Raw genomic sequence first — 20,612 nt, forward strand, 5'->3', positions numbered from 1 at the left:
AGTACATTGAAAATCTGAAAATATCTTAGCTAGTGAGCCTCCCGAGACAAAAATGTTAAAACCACGTTTTTTCTTCAATTTGAATAGGATCTTTAATCAAACATACTATCAAATTTATCCTTGTAAAAGAAATATTATGCTGTTTCCATAATTTTCACCAACCCTTCATGTGAGGATGAAAGTATGATAAAAAATTACGAACTCAAATTTGAAACTGGATAATAAAAGAAAAGAAAATGAGAGGTTGTTAGGTTTGTAAGGTTGAGTTTATAATATTCTGAATAGAATTCATTGTTACAGACAACATAATGTAGCGAAACAATTTATTCCATTTGTGAATAAATCTCGTCAAGCTAATGAGTTGTTCTGCAAATGGAACTACGTCCAGCGTTCAGCATTGCAGCCATGTCTCAATAAAAGTTCTTGCTCAATAATATTTCTTCTAAGATCAATATTTAAGTTTTAAAACAGCTGGAATAAAAAGTAAAGTAAGTAGAACTTGTTTCTGATATAATATTTGAGCTTCGTAATAAAGGTGTGGACTGAAAATATTTGCTATATATAAACACAAATATTTGCAGTATATTTATAAATGAAAAATATTCGAATTCACCTTCAACAAAAACTAAATTATCTCTATTATTTAATTTTCCGAAATGTCGTCCAATGTACATACTGTGGTACACACAATATATACAGTGTATTATACATTATACAATATATTATGCGAATGCATGATTCGGATGTACAAAAAACTATATTGAGACAAGGCAACAACAAAAAAGATCAACTCATGAATAAAATTACAGAAAAAAACTACAAACAATAATTTGAACAATACAATAAAGAACAGATATTACAATTTTCACCAGAACATTTAAATTATAATATTGGAATAATTTTCATCACTAAATATTTAATCTTATACATGGTGGGACAATATTGTCAACTAAACTATCTGTATAATGAGCAGCTACATGTTAGCTACAGTTGAAAAATTCAGTGACAAAAAATAATCACCAGCTATAAAGCGGATGTGTTGACAATATCTATAATTGTTTATTAGACTGGAACAGCTCTCCTAAATTTTACTATATAACGCATTACATCTCCCGACTTTGTGCAAAAATCATCTATTTGGCGCACATTTCTAAATGTATTCATTCATTCGTCGTCGTATTGCAATATTTGTACACATAGAACATTATCTACCAATTTGCCATTAATTGGCGCACATATTAATTTATCCTACTTGAAAGTTACTAAAAATAATTAGTGTATATGTTGAGCGATCCAAAGTATGCTTTTTCAAAAATAAATCATTTTTCAAAACATCTACTACATACAGTTCAACAAATCAATATGACAAGACACAAACGCCAACAATACGCACTAAAACCTAAATCCAAAAATGATGAATCGTATTGTCAAAATTACCAAGTTCAAGTAATTCGCAGACTATCTACACGGGTGCACAGGATATTTCTTGAACAGACGGAATGTATCCAATTTTTCTCCAAACAACAAATTTATCATCATTCATACATACAATTTGATACATCACATTCGACTTATATGGATGTTGCATGGTGTTTCACAAAATACCTCCTGTAAATTTCATTACTTGAATGAATTTTTAATGGGTATAATAATGATTTGGTAATTATTACTTTACTCGTTCAGAGCACTGTATAAAGACTATTACAACTTATTACTAAATCAGTCGCATATTTAAATAAGGTTGAATGACTTATGGCAATTACAATGGATATTCAAATTAATTAAGCTGCCTTCACACTGAGACCTTCGCTGCTTTTCTCAATTATTTCCAATGCAATCTGACTTCACATTTATCACAGATATCAGGCAAAATATTAATAGGATTCTGTACGGTGAGGATGGTTAAATATCATATCTTTGATAAATAATTATTCGTTAACATGGATTCGTATAGCTGTATACCTTTGTACATTTTTCATGCAAATGTGAGGTGGGACTTTGAACACATTTGTCTACATATTGTCAAATCTCATAATAACCTTATAACAAACATAGTCTTCTTTATAAACTATTTTGCCCTCAAAATCGGATCAGTATCATCACCCTATCTCTAAGAATAATTTTATTTTTCTCAAAATCAAATCAACCAACATCATCCTATCACTGGTGCAATATATATTATTCTGTCCTTAGAACTGAGCTTTATAATTTACAAAGAGACAATTAGATTTTACTAACAGCTGCAGCATTACCTAGTGAAACAATAAACTAACAAAATAATAGAAGCAGTAGTGGATGGATACAAATTAGTTCAATTTTTGTGAGCATAGCCTTTCATTTAAGGCATTTAGAAGTGCATTGATTCAAGGAACTAAAAAGGATATTCATTTTAGTGAATAAGAAAATGATCAGCCTCATGAAAGACTCAGGCAGTCAAGAACTGCATTTATGTAATAAAGCTTACCCAGTACGTAACGAGAAATGTAAGTAGAAAAATTGGCTTTGAGAAAAAATAACTTTTTGGTTTTTAAATACTTGGGCGCTAAAGAGAGTTTTACGATCGAGAAATTTGACGTTCAAAGGTGAAAATTCCGGTTCAAACTTTATTAATAAAAGATACTATTAGTATAAGTTGTTATTCACGATTTGGACTGGACACTGACTCGGCAGTTGAAAAAGAATTCTTTCACTGAAACTTTGTACATTGATAAGACATTAAATTCAGCAAAACTAGCAATATTTAGTTACATTTAGTAAAATTTCATATTAACCTTATTATGTTGACCTTCATGTAAGAAATATGAATTATTTCTTCAGCAGGTTAAGTTACCGTGAGCCTAAATCAGTATTAAATGGAATTAAAGAAAGTATTCTAAAGTCAGAAAAATCTAGTTACTAGGAGATATTTGAGAAGTTTCGGTCATAAAAATATATTAAAATGGAAGCTGTAATATCATATTATCAATGCATCTAAATTTTACTCGAAAAATGGTCATTAAAAATTACATTTGTATCCGAAATCATCTGATGTTGAGTATATTCAACAGAAAGTACTATCACTACATCACAGTATACATATCTGATTAAAAAAAAAACATAATTCAAGTAGAATGCCATAAAATTTTAAATGGTTCGCAAATTGAAATGTTTGTAGCTAAAATGGAATATCTACGACAAGAAACTGATTCAACCGAAGCAAAAGTAGACAAAGCTAGCGACATTTGACAAAATGTTCAACATGTATAAAAATCTTGGTAACATGTAACAAAACTCAGACAACATGTTTACTATTTGTGACACATGCGTCACCTTCAAGTTTCATTGTATACACTTTCACTTTCAAAATGAACAAGTCCAATAAAAAAAAAACAATGAAAGATACAAAAATATACTATTTCCACTTTGTAGCTTGTATCAATTAGGCTTTTAATAGCATAAATCCACATGAATAAGAAAAAAATTGAAGTTTGGCTTTGAAAAAAAGAGTCAAGAATTGAATATATATGATAAATAGATATTAACTTATAGAAAATATTACAATAAAAATACTAAAATATAATAATGTAATACAAATTTATTTGATGATACGTTTGAGTATTGTATTGAATAACTAAATTCAATCCATCCTTATGGTATCATGGTATTATGGTATCATTCAAGAAACCAAACTTCTATAAATTATCAGGCAAACCATTTCAATTAACCATAAATTGATTTAGAATGATTGAATGAAAAAAAAATTTTAAGCTGAATTTTATCTTTTTTTAATTCTTTATTTTTTATATTTCTACCTGAAATTAGAAGTTATTCACTAAATACATGTATTTAAATACATGTGGATAGTACAAGTGGAGAATACAAGTGGATAAATATTATTTTAGAAACTTTTCAAAATTTAGAATTTTTCATTAAAAAATGAAAGACAGAATTGGTTCAATTTGAATCATGATGAATATTAATATTAAATATGATAATATAACATTATATAATATACATTATATACATTAATATACATTATATTATAATATTATATTATAATATAACATGATTAATATTAATATTATATAATATTCAATGAATATTATTTTAGAGTAGAGCTAATAAGCTGATTCATGGCTAGGATAATACCAGCTCATCTTGCTACTGATTTATTAGACATTATTCCAGAATTCTACATCACTAACAGCCAAATTTATAAACGATCTATGTTCTTATTGATGAACCAATCAGAACAACTCTAGTAGTTGGTTCTAAAACTCTTATTTGTTCCATGTTATTGGGTGCAGATACCAACACATACTTCACTATCACAGTTAAAATCGCTTATATATACGGCTCTAAATTATTAAGAGACAAATTAGAATACAACAAAAAATTTTTGCTAAGTAATTGAACAGAAGTTGCTTCAGTTGAATCGTTTTCAAGTTTCGTTCTGAGCTATTAATTACTAAGCTAGAAAATTACAGCACTAATAATTTAATCACCATCCTCATAACCACTAATTCATGATATTATTTCGCATACAATTCAATATTTTCATACAAAATAATAGTACTATTTACAATTCACGGTAATAGATGAGTAATAACTTTCATCAAAAAATAATGTGTTTGTAGACCCTCAACAAATACGAGCTAGGATCATAATAACATACTCTGGCGTCTGTCTCCGTAATAGATGACCCTGTTCTTCGAATAAACCTTGCGTCGCAAATCCTTGGCTAGCTTGATGCTTGGTATTGAGAAGATGGAAGCCACTGCAAACAAATTGAAACAGACTGTACAAATTGATAGATCAAAGCATATCAACAAATTATTAAACCCCAATAATTTAATTATTATAAACTTTATACTTATTAATACTTCAACAGTTCAATAATGTAATACATTTTGTCTATGTCAAAAATGGTGTTGAAACGAACTCACTGAAAATATAACATAATATCGTCAAACAGGGAAAGTGCAAAATAATAAATATTGATTATACATTATTGTTTACAAAACCATAAAATAAAATAGTTACATTTCGTAGATCAATTAAAAGGTAACCGACAGTAGTAGCGCGCTTATTTTGCACTAAGCATTAGAGTTTAAACTAGACTAAGCTTTGAAGAGAGGTAAAATTGAACTTAGGAAGGAACTTGTTGAAAAAGATGCGATATTGTTAAAAGCTGACTGTGCTGATATGAACACAGAACTCCTAAATTTTACTGGAATGCAAGACAGATTGAGAAGGGTTAGAAATTTAAAAATACAAATGTAAACTCGAGTAATAATTATTCTCTTCTCGACCATGTCAATAATGAAGATAGTTTTCCGCAGTTATCAGCTGAGTCTAATAATAAAATAAGAGTAAGTGCTAGGGTTCATAGATCTCACTTCTCCCCAAGCTATCAGGACAAGTTCACCAGTTTCACTTAAGAATGACATAATGAATCACAGTGAATCACAAACAACTCCAATTCCAGCTAGAAAACGGAGAGTTGTAGTTCTGACTGATAGTCAAGGAAGAAACCTATCTCAGCTTCTACAAAATCTTGACCTAAAATACTACAATTTTTTGTGTGCTCGAGAGCCGGAGCTAAGCTGAAACGAATAATTGAAGAAAGTGGATCGTTTTTGACAGGTTCAACTGAAGAAAATCTTGTCATCTTTTTTTTGGCAGGTTCGAATGATATGCATAGAAACGAACCTTATCAGATCTCAAGACAAGGTCATGTTTGTCTATATAAGCAAATTTGATATTCTACACCATTCCATACAGACACAATGAAACTGATTTGAATGATGATATATTTATTGCAAACAATCTGATCGAGGAACTATTGAGTACATCTAAATACCGCGGAGAGATGACAGTGACCATGACAGAACAATGTAGATAGTATTGAAAGTAGAATATGGACTCTTAAATAATTTATGAGAACAATAGTAGTAGTGATAATTATATAAATAGCGATAGTGATAACTTTAGAAATAATTTCAACAGAATATCTCAGTTAAGAAAATCAATTGAAAGAACAGGTATGGAATTTTTATTCTTAAATATCCAGGGGTTGAATATAAAGTCTTTTTTACTATTCGAAAATTTAGTCTCGGACTAGAGCGGAGATTCAGCTGCTCCTAGCTCATTCTTATGTTTAACAGAGCATTAACTGTGTAAGGATGAGCTGGTATATTCTCATCCTGAAGGGTTTCATAGCTCTGTTCAATTCTGTACAACAGAGCACATTAGAGGTGGTGCTGCTATTTAGGCTTTGTAGGCTCCGTCCTGGGCCCTGTTATTTTTAATTTGCATTAATGTCTTGCCTTACAATGTTGTGAATAGAATAGTTTTATATAAATTTTTAAATGTTTGAAATGACATGACTGATTTTCGAATATTGTGGACACTACATTGGATAAGGCAGGAGTTTGGTTCACAGCTAACGGTTATCTTTAAAAAAAAAAAAAAACAGAAAATATTATATTTAGTGTTAAGCTTTACAATTGATCTATGGTGGGAATAAAAGTAATTGTTAACATGCAAGAAAACTATTCGCTCTTGTGGTTCTACAAAAGTAAAGTGGTAATTACTGTTCAAATACGTTCTCATTATCCTACTTTTTTCATTTATTTATTTACATTTTTTTAAACCTCTTTTGGCAAAAACAATTGAAATTATTGAAACCCGAAGATTTTATAATGTAATAATATTAATGCATGGCTTAATTGGATTTATTGATTTGATTTTATCTATTTATTCATTTATTGTATAAAACACTAAAATCATGATATAGTCGTGAAATTGGAGGAAAAACTAGGCTGAGCCTGTACTATTTTTCTCCGAAAATTTGGATAAAATGTTAATGTTGTCCAAAGGTTAAGGTTATGAATTCACACACTGCTTAGTCACTTGATTTTCGGGCCATAAATAATGATTTGAGAATTTTGAAGGTTGACGTAATATTTCAAATGAATTGCAGAATGTATCACAATAAATTAAAAACTTGAGAAATATTACATTTTTTTGAAAAATTTGAATACAAAACCACAAAACTTCTCACTATTTAATAGATTGAATAGTTATAATTTAATATATACATTTAATTTATATTTTCATTAATATAGCGTCACACATTTGATTTAGAGTGCTTCAAGAGATCATACTGGATATAATAACTTCAATGTATGGCGTGAAATTGAATATTGCTATTCCAAGGGTTCATATAAAATTTATTGAACTGCACATGTTGTAAATATTAACAAGTCATACAAGTATGTAGGCCTATGGTGTGATAGAGGCATAGAGCAACTCCATTTTACGTTGTGCTGCTATCACCAGATTGCTTTCTGTATGTATACAGCCTTAGAGTTCTCAATATACTAGAGAAATTACATTGTAGTTCAAAAAACAGAGAAATGATATTATAGTTTAAAATAATGAAAGATTGTTGCTGCCAGTATTTCAAAACGTACATTGTCAAAATATTTATCTAATCTTGTACTTGAGTTTGAATGGAAAATAACATGACTAGGTATTTTCTCTACAAAAATAAACGAAGGTTACTCACCATCAGGTAGTTTGTGAACCTCCGGACCAAGTGATTTGAAGTAAGGATGCAACATGGCATCAGCTGCTGAAATTCGTTCTTTAGCTTCGTACTGCAATAGAGACACAAATCAGAATATAAGCTGACAAACACTAGACATACCTTGTCTATACTGTTGTTGTTTTTATTGTTATAACGACGATTTATTTCAATAATTAAGCTATTATTTCTACTTACATTAATATTTTTGTTTGCAATAAAATTTGAATTTTGAATTATTCAATCAATTTCAATTAATTCATAATTTCAAGGGTTTAAATATACTTACACATAGGAACTTTTTGAACAGGTCCATAGCATCAGGATCGAGACAATGAGCTCTGGATATGAGAGGATCCGGTAAGTAGTGGGGGAAGGTGTATGGAATCGAAATATTCGGCCAAATGTCGGGAGGAGGCGAACCCAGACCCTTGAAGATCAACTGAAGCTCTTCTCTAACCGTTGAACCAGGAAAAAGAGGTCTTCCTGTCACCATTTCGAAAAATATACAGCCGACCCCCCTGAAACAACACAATATTTTACAAAAACCTAAAAACTAGAAATAATTACATTTTTTTATATTCCTAACTCTTAGATATAGTTAAAAGTTATGGTACAATGTGAGAGTGGAACTTAGAGGAACGTTTCATTTCAACAAAATTACTTTTTCAACTTACTTGTTGAGTTTGGATACGTTTCAGGGCACTGAGCGTCATCTCCAGCAGGCTTGATACTGAGAATTATTCAAGTATTAAGGTACTCCTTAAATATAGGAAGATAGGGCCCAGTGCCCTGAAACGCGGCCAAACCTGACAAGTTGAAAAATTACTGTTGTTCAAGGGTAAATAATGATTTATTATTTCATTTTCAATTCAACAGTTTAAGTTATGATGAAAGTTAGAAAAAAAGAAATAGAATGACAAAAAGCAGAAATACTGACCACATATCGATTTCAGTAGAATAGTCGGTTGATCCAAGCAATACATCAGGCGGTCGATACCATAGCGTTACCACTTCATTCGAATAGGTTTTTGTAGGGACGGATTTTGCTCTTGCAAGCCCAAAATCTGCCAGCTGAAAAAATCAATGTATTGATTTTTATATTGAAAAAACAGTAAGGTAATTAATTGTATTCAAAATATAATAATAAGTATTCCATTATAAATAATGATTAATTGTGTAATATAGAAAAAAATAGCTAATGGTTTTGGCAATGTTTTAATTGGTAGCTGTAATGAACAAATTTAAAAGAAGAAAAAACTAAGCCATTCATTTTGAGTTACGTTGCTGACAAATGAGCATATTATGATACTTATAAATTTCAAAAACAAATGTTACAAAACTTTTATTATATTTGAACTTCTTAAATAAGCTTTGTTACTTCTTAATTAGTTCAAATATAATAAAAGTCTTGTAAAATTTGTTTTTGTAAATTTATAGCTACTAATATATATATATATATATATATATATATATATATATATATATATATATTATAATGTTTAATTGGACTGTTAATTCGGCTATTGTCAGTGGTCGCTCAAGAAATCGTAATTGGAAATTGAGGTAAGCTAAAATAAATCTCATTTTCTAAAATTGTAATTATGGAGGGAGATTCTTGGTCCCTTGGTCAGCACCCAGGTCTCGAATGGTAATCAGTCCCGACGTTAAGAAAAAATAAAACTTTTCAGGACGATGTGCTTAGAAACACTAACTTCCTTTAAAAGACACCAATCCTCAAAATACAGTTATGTAGGTTAAACTGCCCGGACTCAGACAGCCTTGATTGATGTCCAAGACAAGACTCTTTCAGGTAAGTTATGCCTCAAACAATCACTTGCTAACGACAAACGGAAATGGGCCTCGAGATAAAAATTCAAAAAGTATTCATGTGATTCCAAAAAAGGCCTTGATTTGCAGTAAAAATTACCAACTCATTATAGTGTGTATGGAAGCATGGAGTAGAATCGTAACAATGCCTTTATTACTCAGTTAATAAACGTGATAAATCACACGTTCATAACTTACACATTGGAAATATGTAATTTACGAGGAGCAATAATTTATTCCACGGCTCAACTTCCAACTCACAAAAAACAGATAGATCAATGTCATGTATGACAATTGTAATCTATATAATAAGAGAGAGTAGAGTTGTGTTTGTTCGTTTGTTCGTGTGTTCGTTTGTTCGCATCAAAACATGTCAACTTGTGGATTGCATACCGGAAAAACGGGAATGATTTAGATCTCCAAATTTTGCACATAGATTCTGAAAATATCAATCTCGCACCTGGAAGCCCAAATTTCAATTTTCCTTCTAGATTTTTCAGAATTAATGTTCAAATTTCATTAATGGTACATACGATTTCATGAAAAATTGAAAAATCATCAAATCATATGGTCGAAATTAAAAAAGGAACATCTGTATCTATTATTGCTCTCTACCTGATACCACTTAACCTCAAAAATATTGTTTTGATAATTGATAAATATTTTTAATAATAATGATAATATTTTTATTATAAATAATATAATAATAGTATTGTTTTGATAAATAATATTTTCATTTTCACAAATTCTGTATAATAATATGGTGAATGTGAAACAGCTGCATAAAAGAAATTATCTCAAAAACATTTGTTTAGAAAAAACATCGTTTTGAAACTCGTATTCCTGATGCAATGTTTAGGCTTACACGTGGCATGGATTATTAATTTTTCAGCTAGAACAGTTTTTTGAGACGAAGTGCTAAATAACCGTCTACAGTTTCATCAATGCTGTATCGGCAATATGAAAACGCATGCAGTTAATATGTCTTTGAATAAAGGTGTTGATATTTACATAAATAAATTATTCTCTTTCATTTTCATTTAATTAAAATTCCAAAATTATTCGAGCCCTGATAGAATGACTGACTCACTGTACAGTCAGTCGAAAATTTTAATATTGGAATGAGGGGTATTTTGGCAAGCTGAGCAAAAAAATAAGGACATATGTACCTTTTCGTTATATCTATAAATGAAAAATGAGTTTTGTGGGTTGTCAAAACTGCCTCTGAAAGTGAAACTACTCAACTTATTCTATATTTTAGTAAAATAACAATGATCATCCATCCATCCGTCTTCTTCTATACTATAATAAAGGAAAGAACTTGATAAGATCATACGTATTACAATCTATTTTTCAACTGTTGTAGCCAAAGAATATTCAATTGATGATTAAGTGCATACCTTGAGTTCACCCTTATCGCTGATGAGTAAGTTTTGAGGTTTCAAATCTCTGTGAAGGATTTGTCGCTTGTGGCAGTAGTCCAAGCCTCTGAGGAGTTGAAAGAGGAAGAGCTGAAATTAAAAAGGCTCTAATCAATTTATGAGATATTGGTAAGAAAGGAGCAGATGGAAATCATCATTCTATTACTTTTTATGACGCCATTACTAGATTCACAAATAATACACTATTGTGTGTCAACAAAATACTTATAAGAAGGAAATAATATGTCTTAATCACCTATTCTTCTATATGAGTAAAAATATTATCTGTGATAGAAAAAACAAAAAAAAAAACATTTTTACGAGAACATTTGCTTTGGTTGAAATGATCGAAAGGCCAAATTCTTTTACTTCAAATAGATTTTAATTTTTGTTCTTAATATTATTTCATAAAACTGCATGTTGCTACAACCACATTTAATGCAACAAAGAGAAACTTTCTGTTGTTACAACATTTCAGTTACAATATTTTCTAAAAAAAATAGAAATCACTTTACCTTGACATTTTTTAAATTCGGTACCCAAAGATCCATGTACTGCTTTAAATCTTTTTCCAAATACTCGAAGACTAGAGTCAAGGATTTGTCTGTGTGCACAATATCGTGTAGGGTCACTGAAACATACAAATAAGACATTATTACTTGAGCTAACTTTTCTTATTGCTAAACCTACCAAAAAACTTACTTTATAGTAAAAAACAAATGGGGATGTGTTTACTTGAAAAAAAAATGTTATGGAGGATGAATATAATAGTGCATAAGATTATTAACATATTTATGAGCAGTATTTCACATTATTTCTCAGAAAAACCAGAAAAATGCTATATTTTCTATTTATTGAAATACATTATTTATTGAAATATGCGACTGTGATTATAAAAACCGATTGAATATTTTGATAATATTGAATACAGTAAAAAAGGTCTTAGGTGTGAGAGATGAAAGAAAGAAAGAAAAGTTATGAGAGAGAAATCTAAAATACCACATTTCAATTTTCTATGTTTCTATGCAACAAATTATTAATTAATGTTTACTTTTGTCAAGTTTCCAAAACGATTTGCGAAATTTCAAATTCAAAAATGAATGAGATGATAACAGGCGATCAATATTTTTTTTCAATATGATCTACGTGCATGTATAAGTATAAAATATTGATAATGAAGCTGAGTACTCTATTTTTTAATCGTAAGGAGGAAAAGTTCATCATTAAATTACGAATTTTCACTAATTATCACCATAAACTGAAAAAGAAACAACAATGAGATATTAGATTCCAATGTATTAGTGTTGGCCAAGTCAGGGCCAAGGTCATATTATAATTATGATTGAAATAAAAATTAATTAATCTTTCCTGTTGATAACTGGCAGGGCACTGCACTTTATGAGTGTATCATAAATGGAAAATAGAGGAATGACCAGTAGTGGAGGAGGATAAAATGAAGAGAGAGAAAAGTTTATTCATATGACATGTGACTTCACTAATTTGCATTTGACAAACATGTTGTTATTGACATAACAATGGCAATTAATGTAACTGCAATTGGAAAACATAAATACACAACAAAATAAAGAGTTTCAATCAAATTTTCCCATTTCAAATGGTATGTCTAACAAACGAAAACATTACAGTCATATAGATAAATATAATATCAATAAAATATCATGTTTCTGTTTGTAAATAAATGAATAGAAATATTCTAGAGTTACCAATATTCACTGATATATCAGTATGCTATATTTACTGACAGAAGTTATTTGGTTACTCTATAAGTTACCGCTATTTCTATACTTGAAGGATGTGCGTTGAACGGTCAGCGCTCAGAGCGGTCTTAGGAGGATATGAATATCTATTATAAACTATAGGCCCTACCCTTCTACTGGAACTCGGAACGCCTGACCACTCTCTGTGTGCACACTGCACACACCTAAACTTACCAATAGTATTCTACGAGAGTCATTTTATTAACTTCCGATTGCACATAAATAAAAGACGAATGTATATGAAAGAGTAAATTTTCCCCCCAAAAGTTACTTACACTTATGATTATTCTACAACATTCAGTAGCTGCCGTTAAAGTTGAGGAAATTTTCATATTAGTAAACCAGCCTACCAAAACCCACTTCATAAAATCATACCGCCAAATGAATTTAAGTAGGCTATGACGTTGTTTCGCTGCTCCTCATTATTATGGAAGCTCTGTTCTCAAAGTCAGGACTTGAGTTTTGGGAGAAGGTAAAACTTATTAGTGGTCAAATCACGTTTGTATAGTGGGTGATGGAAATTATTGCATTTGATTTGCTGGAGAAGCCGTTTGGTTGCTTTGGTTGGACTGGTGAGTCCGTGTTGTAATGGATGCACATGACGATTCACGCACAACATCAACACTCATAAGTAAACGTAAATCATTGCTCGTTTGACTTATACTAAGCTATTGCATTTTGCTTCCAAAGCCGAATAAAGCAACGTAACTAACACTTGGCAGGAGACTCGATTGACGAGGCTATGCTTCGAGTCTATAACTTGACAGCAATTGACGATCTGGTCGCACCGATCACAGGGCGTTTGGTGGGGATGATAAGCTGTTCAGCTCTGTGAAAGTCGCCCCCTACCGCTTGTCTGTGTCTTTATCATATGAGATTGATTGATTGATTAGCTGCCTTTATTAAAAACCTGGGAGGGCGGAGATAGGGCTCAGCCGGCCCTCTCTTACAATTAACCCTCCAATGCAATTCTAAGTTAAACTAAACAAAACATCGTACAACCAAAAACGATAAAAATTAAGAACAAAATAATAAAAAGAATAAAAATCTCAAATAGGGAATGAAAAATAAATTACAATTCAAATTTCTCAAGTTGAAAGAGAAAAGTGGAAAGTTAATACAGTAGTTCAAATCCATAGACAATTATGATAAGAGTAGGAAAGAATAAAGAAAATTAAGGAAGAAAGAAAGTCATGTCAAGAGTCATAATGTCACAGTAGATGAAGATTGGGGAAATCAGAGTCTTGGCCAGCATAACCTTTGTTGAAAAGAAAATGAAGTAGGATTCCTCTTCAATGTCATGATCCTCCTAATGACCCTGTTACAGGTCTGAGTCACGTGGCTGGTCCAGACAAGGGTTCTTGTCATAGTAAGTCCCAAATTTTTTACGTCAGAACTTTATTGTAATTGTACGTTATTCAAATTACAATAAGGACCATTTATATATAATAATAAATTTATTCTTCAGTATAGAAAGTGACCAAAAGTACAAACAAAAAAGAAAACATAGCTTCTATAAAATTAGAAAAATGATGTACTTACAAAAATATATATTCTAAATATAATCTCTAAATTTACTGAGAAAGACACTCCCGAGAAATTTCTATGTGGGAGATGCCATCAAAGAGCAATATCTTCAATTATTTTTGTTTTAAACAAAATACGTAAGATGAGTAAAAATGAGTAAACACTATGCTAGCAACAGAACTTAGGGTAGGGTTTCAATTGATTAAAAAGAGAAACAAATATCTAAAACTAAACTTCGATGCAAAAGTTCAAGAAAACTAAGAGCAAATATATTAAAATATACTCTGGAAGTGAAATTATAGTGAGAAATAATGTAATATGATGAAAGTACTTAATGATATGTCCAATGAGAAAACAAAATGCTACAATAATGAAGAGATAGATGATGAAATAATGGAGAGATGAGAAAATGCAAATAATTATGAAGTATGGATGATATGAGCTAATAACAAAACTTAACCTGAAAGAAAAGAGTTCGTTCCGTACCTTTTACGTTATCACTTTAACATTTTGATTGTGATTCTGACCGTTATGTCAGTATATGGTCCGTTAATGTCAAGTGTGTTTGAAAGTCTTGAGTAACCTATCACTATTGCTTTTGATTTAATCTCGTTTATTTTCAGTCCGTTATTCTCAGTCCATCGTACCAAACGAGTCAAGTCAGCATTGACCTCATCAACTGTGACGTCGAATTAATTTTTCTAGCAGTTTCGATATAATTGTAAATCGTCTGCATACAGGTGATGTCTGGTCGTGAGTAAAGTAGTAGTCACGTCATTTATGTAGATGCTGAACAGCACAGGACCCAATATCGAACCCTTAGTTCACTTGACGCCACCGTGAAGATGCATCCCCAACTTTCACACTCTGACACCGACCCTGAAGATAGCACCTCACCCATGCCACAGTGCAGTTGGAATAAGAGGATAAGAGGGAGGATGATTTTAATAAACTTGATTGGGATACCGTCTGCACCAACAGCATTACTTTTAACTCTATGAATAGCCAAGAAGACCTCTTGCTCCGTGACATTAGAGAAGAACAAGTCCTCATTTATTCATTCAGAATTACACAACTTACAGAAAAGTACCACAGGCTAAAACCCAAAACGGTTCCAATTCTAATTTATACAACAGTCCAAATGTAGCTAGGTTATGTGTCACTTAACATTCTTCAATTACACACTCAATTTACAATTCAAAACACACAAGAATCATTTTTAAATTAAAAAAATACTTCTAAATTGAATTAAATCAATCGCAATTAATTAGAAAATTCCAAACTTCAATAGGTTGACAATAAGGCAGGGAGTTAAAGTGGACACGAGCTTGGTCCTAACTTACACGGATATCAGTGAAGAAATCATTGAGATCATCCACCGAGTGAGCAACAGCCGGTACCTGCCTCTCCTTGCCGGCCCCAAATCTCCCTCAGAGCACGCCATAAAGATGGAGTTGATGATCGCTTGGATGAGATCAATTTCCGGTAGAATGTAGCTTTTAGCATTTCTAATCGTTTGCTTGCAAGAGTTTCTCAAACGCTTATAATGATTGAAATCATTTGGGCTTTTGGACGCTCTTGCTTTTGGACGAACGGAGGTTGAAAAAATAAACCTCGTATGAGTAACTGAAAAGCTATTCTATAAGCTACCAGAAATAGTACCTATTCTAAAAAGTACCCAATTTAATTCACAAAGAATATACAAAATAAATAAAAATCTGAACAGAAAATTAAAAAACAATTAATTTACCAATATTGGCGTGCCTGAGCTCTCTAAGAAGTGACACCTCCCTGATAGCGGTGCATGGCGCACCCTCTTCATGCTCCAAGCGGATTTCTTTCAGAGCAACCAAGCTGTCGGTCAATCGTGATTTGCCTTTGAATACTGTTGCGTATGTTCCCTGCAACAAATCATCATTTTGTCACAATTTATTGTCAAACTTTAACATAGATAAACCACAACGTTTATTTATTCGTCATAGTTATTCAACAATATCTATTTGCTCAAAGTGACACTTTCCTGCATCGAAAGAAACGTTGAAAAATAAAAAGAAACGTCATATTCTTTGAACCATTATACAGATCGAGTTTGTTGAACAATAAGATTGACCTTATACTTTTACCTTTGACCCTTTATCCTTTTATAAGGTGAGAAAGGATACGTGCTCAACATCACTATATATATATTATACATATATATATTATATATATATATATATATATATATATATATATATATATATATATATATATATATAACATATTTAAATTTGGATGGATAAATAAAAATCCCTAGTTGGAAGATTTATAGGTCTAAGTGAAATAATAGGCTAATATCGCCAAAGATGATAACGTTAAAGATTAGATAATATCAGACATCCTGCCTAAATTGTACAACAGCCTAAGAGGAATGGAAATAATTTTTGCTACTATATAATATTATATAAAATATTGAAAATTTGAGGTTAGGCATAAAACATTTACTGATCGGCGACCTAACGATCGACCGAGTCACACAACGTATAATCTGACCAAACACCTTGGCAGAAATTTATTGTGGCAAAACAGTATGCAACTTGAGGAACTAAACGTCTCACGTGGCTAATTATTGTAATATACGAAACAACTAATAATCTGTAAAAAACTACTTTGCGTGTAAAAAGCATATTTAAAAACCCCAACAAAAATAATTAAATGTATTAAGGAAGTAGGAGGTTACTAGGCGCATGAATACTGTAATAATTTTCATGCACCAATCAAATAGTGGCAATTGATAGGCGGCAATAGTGAGCCAGTTCAAATATATTTGTATATATTTCTACAAATGATAAGAATTTGTAAATTATTGTTGTATAGTTTATATTTTGTATACGGCCCGAAGGCAAAGAAATTATTAAAGATGTAACACAAGTAATAATTCAATATTTTGGTACGGTCTATTTGAGCCTTGAATGGCGGAGGAACAGAATATTCAAATTTTATGTAAATTTAGAAATCGGAAATGAAAATTGTAAGAATGAGAAACGAGAACCACACTCGCCTGCCAACTACCACCATGAGAGGTCACCAAAAATTATAGAGCGCAATACCTTACTGTAGCTTTTAATAATTTAAAGTTAAATTGAAGTACTAAATTTTCTCATAAGACTTTGTGATGCTAATATAAAGCGAAAGTCATTTTTGAATAACTTTATAACCCCTTGGAAGAGACGACTCCGGCTACAATAATCCAGGACCACCAGCAGTTGGATCGACATCAGCAGCTTATAGAAAATTCCCGCACGTAAGTGAAAAATATTGAAATAGTGATAGGGCGCCCTCAGTGCTTCGAAATTAAATAAGAATCAAAGCTAGCTCGTCGAAAGGGTTTCTTATAAATTAAGAATTTGGTAAAAATACTTGCGCAAGTAAAGATAGTATAAAAGGTATTTTATTGGATAATAACGAATCAATCCATATATCAAATGATCCATCAACCAAAGAAGACTAAGATCTAGGCTGTTAATACATTATTTATATGATCATTAATTTCTACAATGTAATTTGCAATAATTTAATATAGCTCTGATTCACTAGATGAATTGCTCTATTTATTCCTTCAGGTGCCGAATCTCGCACCCTGAGATAAAAAATATATTTATTACAAAGAAATCTATTAGAAACTATAGAATTTAATATATATATTTGGATTACTAGTTTGTCAATTTATCATGCTGACTTAAAAATTTATTCGGAATAGAATTGTCCAAGTCGACAAGTATTAGCAAGCTGATATCGCAGCTACATGCAAATAAATGCATATGATCATAAAAATGAAAGCACATGGTAGCGTTTCGTGCTATAAAATTTAAAGAATAGTATTAGCCTGTGATATTTTATTGATTTCGATTATTGTTTTGTCTTATATTATATATTTCTGTCGCTCTATATATTTTTGCTCTGATTTATTTTTTGAGATATTTGTTAATATATGTATCAAATTGTTTATGGTGTACGATTTATTTTTATTCCTCAATACTATAGGATAAGTTTTATATATATATTTTTTAATAAATTATCAATATTACTGTGGAAGCTCATATCTGGGCCTATAAAGATTTTTATGAGACTGTATCCTATTAAAAACCACGACCTGATTTTTATAATTATTAAAATATTTTCATGCTCTACCGATTGATGCCAAGCAGGAGGCTAATCGTTATTTAATTATAAAAAATAACGTGACAATATATAGCACTTGACAGAAAACCCTTTAAATTTTTATAATATAAATATAAAAAGGATACACACGACACGGATAGATTAAAAACACTTAAAAACTTACATTTACCATTGATTGACAAAGGGGGCCCAGCACCCTTGTTTTTAAGTTTTTAATTTATCCGTGTCGTGTGTATCCTGTTTATATTTATATTATAAAACGTTAAAGGGTTTTCTGTTAAGTGCTATATATATATATATATATATATATGTATATATATATATATATATATATATATAATATATATATATATATATATATATATATATATTTGTAACCGCCCCCTAAATACCCCATAATGCCCCCTGAATCTGTACCCTTTTTCTCTCCATCCATCTGCACCGCGTAATCTGTGGTCTCTGCTGCTACAATTGAGTCTCCGTGCGTACTCTGTGGTCACACGACCGTTGGATTCAAAACTGCAGTCTGCTCGGTTGAGGAAGGGAACTCAGATCCCGAAAAGTGTTTTCAATCTATATCTTGTGTCTCCTGTTTTAATATATATATATATATATATATATATATATATATATATATATATATATATATATATATATATATATAATATATCGTGCGGTGTCAATAATTACAAAAGGAAAAAATCATGTAATAGACATATGGAATATTGCAAATCGATCCAAACAGAAATTTCAATAGAACAGCTGAGAGAATAGAATAGTAGTTGGTCAGTCTTATTGTCCAACAAACTCGATCTGTATAATGGTTCAAAGGATATGTTGTGTTGAAACTTTATAGTTGATTTAACATTTGAAAATTATTGTATAATATACAAACACACCCACAATATTATTATCATTGATCATTCACACCGAATAAATAATTAATTGATTCAACAAAGTTTATGAAATGCAATACATACGAACATCCAAGTTAATGGATTTGATTATTGGCTTCGCCAATGGCCGTTTTCACACTTATCGTTTGTCGACTGACACTCAGATTGTCCTCTGATTGGCTGAGACAGCTGTTTGTGAAAATTAGTTCAATATTCCGAGTGTCGGCCGACAAACAGTAAGTGTGAAAACGGCCATTGGCGAAGCCAATAATCGAAACCATCGACTTGAATGTTTGTAGGTCCTATGTATTGTATTCCATAAACCTTGTTTAATCAATTATTTGCATATGCTGTGTGAATGTGAGCTGTTTTTCAAGTTTTTTTTCTGATGCTCTATTAACTGTGTTGAGTTTGAAGATCAATTATCAAATTGCTATTAAATGCATAACAAATTCATCAAACGAAATTATAAAAAATAGTTTTCCTTTCTAGTTATTCTCCTTGCTGTCAATATTTGTAATTACGGAAGTCTGAAACTGATTGTATATTATTAAAAATTCGTTTGGGTTTGTTGATTTTTCATTCATACTGAATCTATAAAGTCAATAGAACTGTTTTTGAAGATTTTTTGTGATCCAATCTCAAAATTTTGATTATAGTATGTAGTTTCAAAATTACAATTGTAGTAATTCCGAAGTAATTTAATTATATTTTTTATAATTTTATGTAACTTGTTTTACTTGTCCAAGTTTGTCGAGCTTTGTGTAGGTCTCAGTGCGGCCGAATCCAATCTCTGAAAGAGACTGTCTTCTCGAAGACCGTGACAAAGGACCCGAACTAAGATTCTGCTTGGCAAGAAACGATTCTGGTAAATGCAGATCAGCCGGCAGGGATAATCTCTTGGTAATATCCTGCTGCAAAAAGTACAAAAAAACATTTATTAAAAAAAACATATATTATTCGAATTATTTATGAAGTACACAATCATATTGAATATAACATTCATTGGGCTACAAACAAAACATATCATTCTAAATCTGGGCTCAAAACTAGCAACAATAACTTAAAAAACAAAAATGAAGTACCATGTTTCGACGTTATTTCATAATTCCGGTTATTCCGTAATTTCACGTTCAAAATTAAGATCACTAACTGGATAACGAAATTTACAAATGTAGCAAACTCATTCCGTTCTGCCATAGAAGTTTTTACCTTTATTTTTAATAAGATGGTGGAAGAGATTCATTGCTAATTAGTTGGTCTTCGATTAGTTCATTGAATCAAATCAAATACTGAGATTACACTGAAATATGATACCCCTTTCAGTACGATGAATAGTCAATTTCGAACAATGGAACATAGATTTTAATCGAATAAAGTTTCATGGTAAATACTTATATTCAATAGAATCGTTAATCGCAAACTGAGC

At 30.9% G+C, this 20,612-nt stretch overlaps 1 protein-coding gene across 7 annotated transcripts in view; it reads right to left on the reverse strand.

The window, feature by feature from the left end:
* Positions 1 to 309: 309 nt before the first annotated feature.
* Positions 310 to 20,612, reverse strand: part of LOC111057434 (cyclin-dependent kinase 17) — a 43,556-nt gene continuing 23,253 nt past the window's right edge. For 4 of the 7 annotated variants that reach the window (XM_039443071.1, XM_039443076.1, XM_039443073.1 and 1 more), the window contains exons 3-10: positions 19,924 to 20,097; positions 15,877 to 16,027; positions 11,337 to 11,452; positions 10,801 to 10,911; positions 8,511 to 8,644; positions 7,860 to 8,091; positions 7,553 to 7,643; positions 310 to 4,756 (exon numbers count right to left, since the gene is read on the reverse strand). In XM_039443071.1, the coding sequence (XP_039299005.1) occupies positions 4,641 to 4,756; positions 7,553 to 7,643; positions 7,860 to 8,091; positions 8,511 to 8,644; positions 10,801 to 10,911; positions 11,337 to 11,452; positions 15,877 to 16,027; positions 19,924 to 20,097 (1,125 nt within the window). In that variant the 3' untranslated portion in view covers positions 310 to 4,640. The remainder of the gene's footprint in view (positions 4,757 to 7,552; positions 7,644 to 7,859; positions 8,092 to 8,510; positions 8,645 to 10,800; positions 10,912 to 11,336; positions 11,453 to 15,876; positions 16,028 to 19,923; positions 20,098 to 20,612) is intronic. The other 3 variants (XM_039443072.1, XM_039443078.1, XM_039443074.1) reach the window with 1 other exon arrangement.

Source organism: Nilaparvata lugens, chromosome X (genome assembly GCF_014356525.2).
Source record: "Nilaparvata lugens isolate BPH chromosome X, ASM1435652v1, whole genome shotgun sequence".
Taxonomy (NCBI): Eukaryota; Metazoa; Arthropoda; class Insecta; order Hemiptera; family Delphacidae; genus Nilaparvata; species Nilaparvata lugens.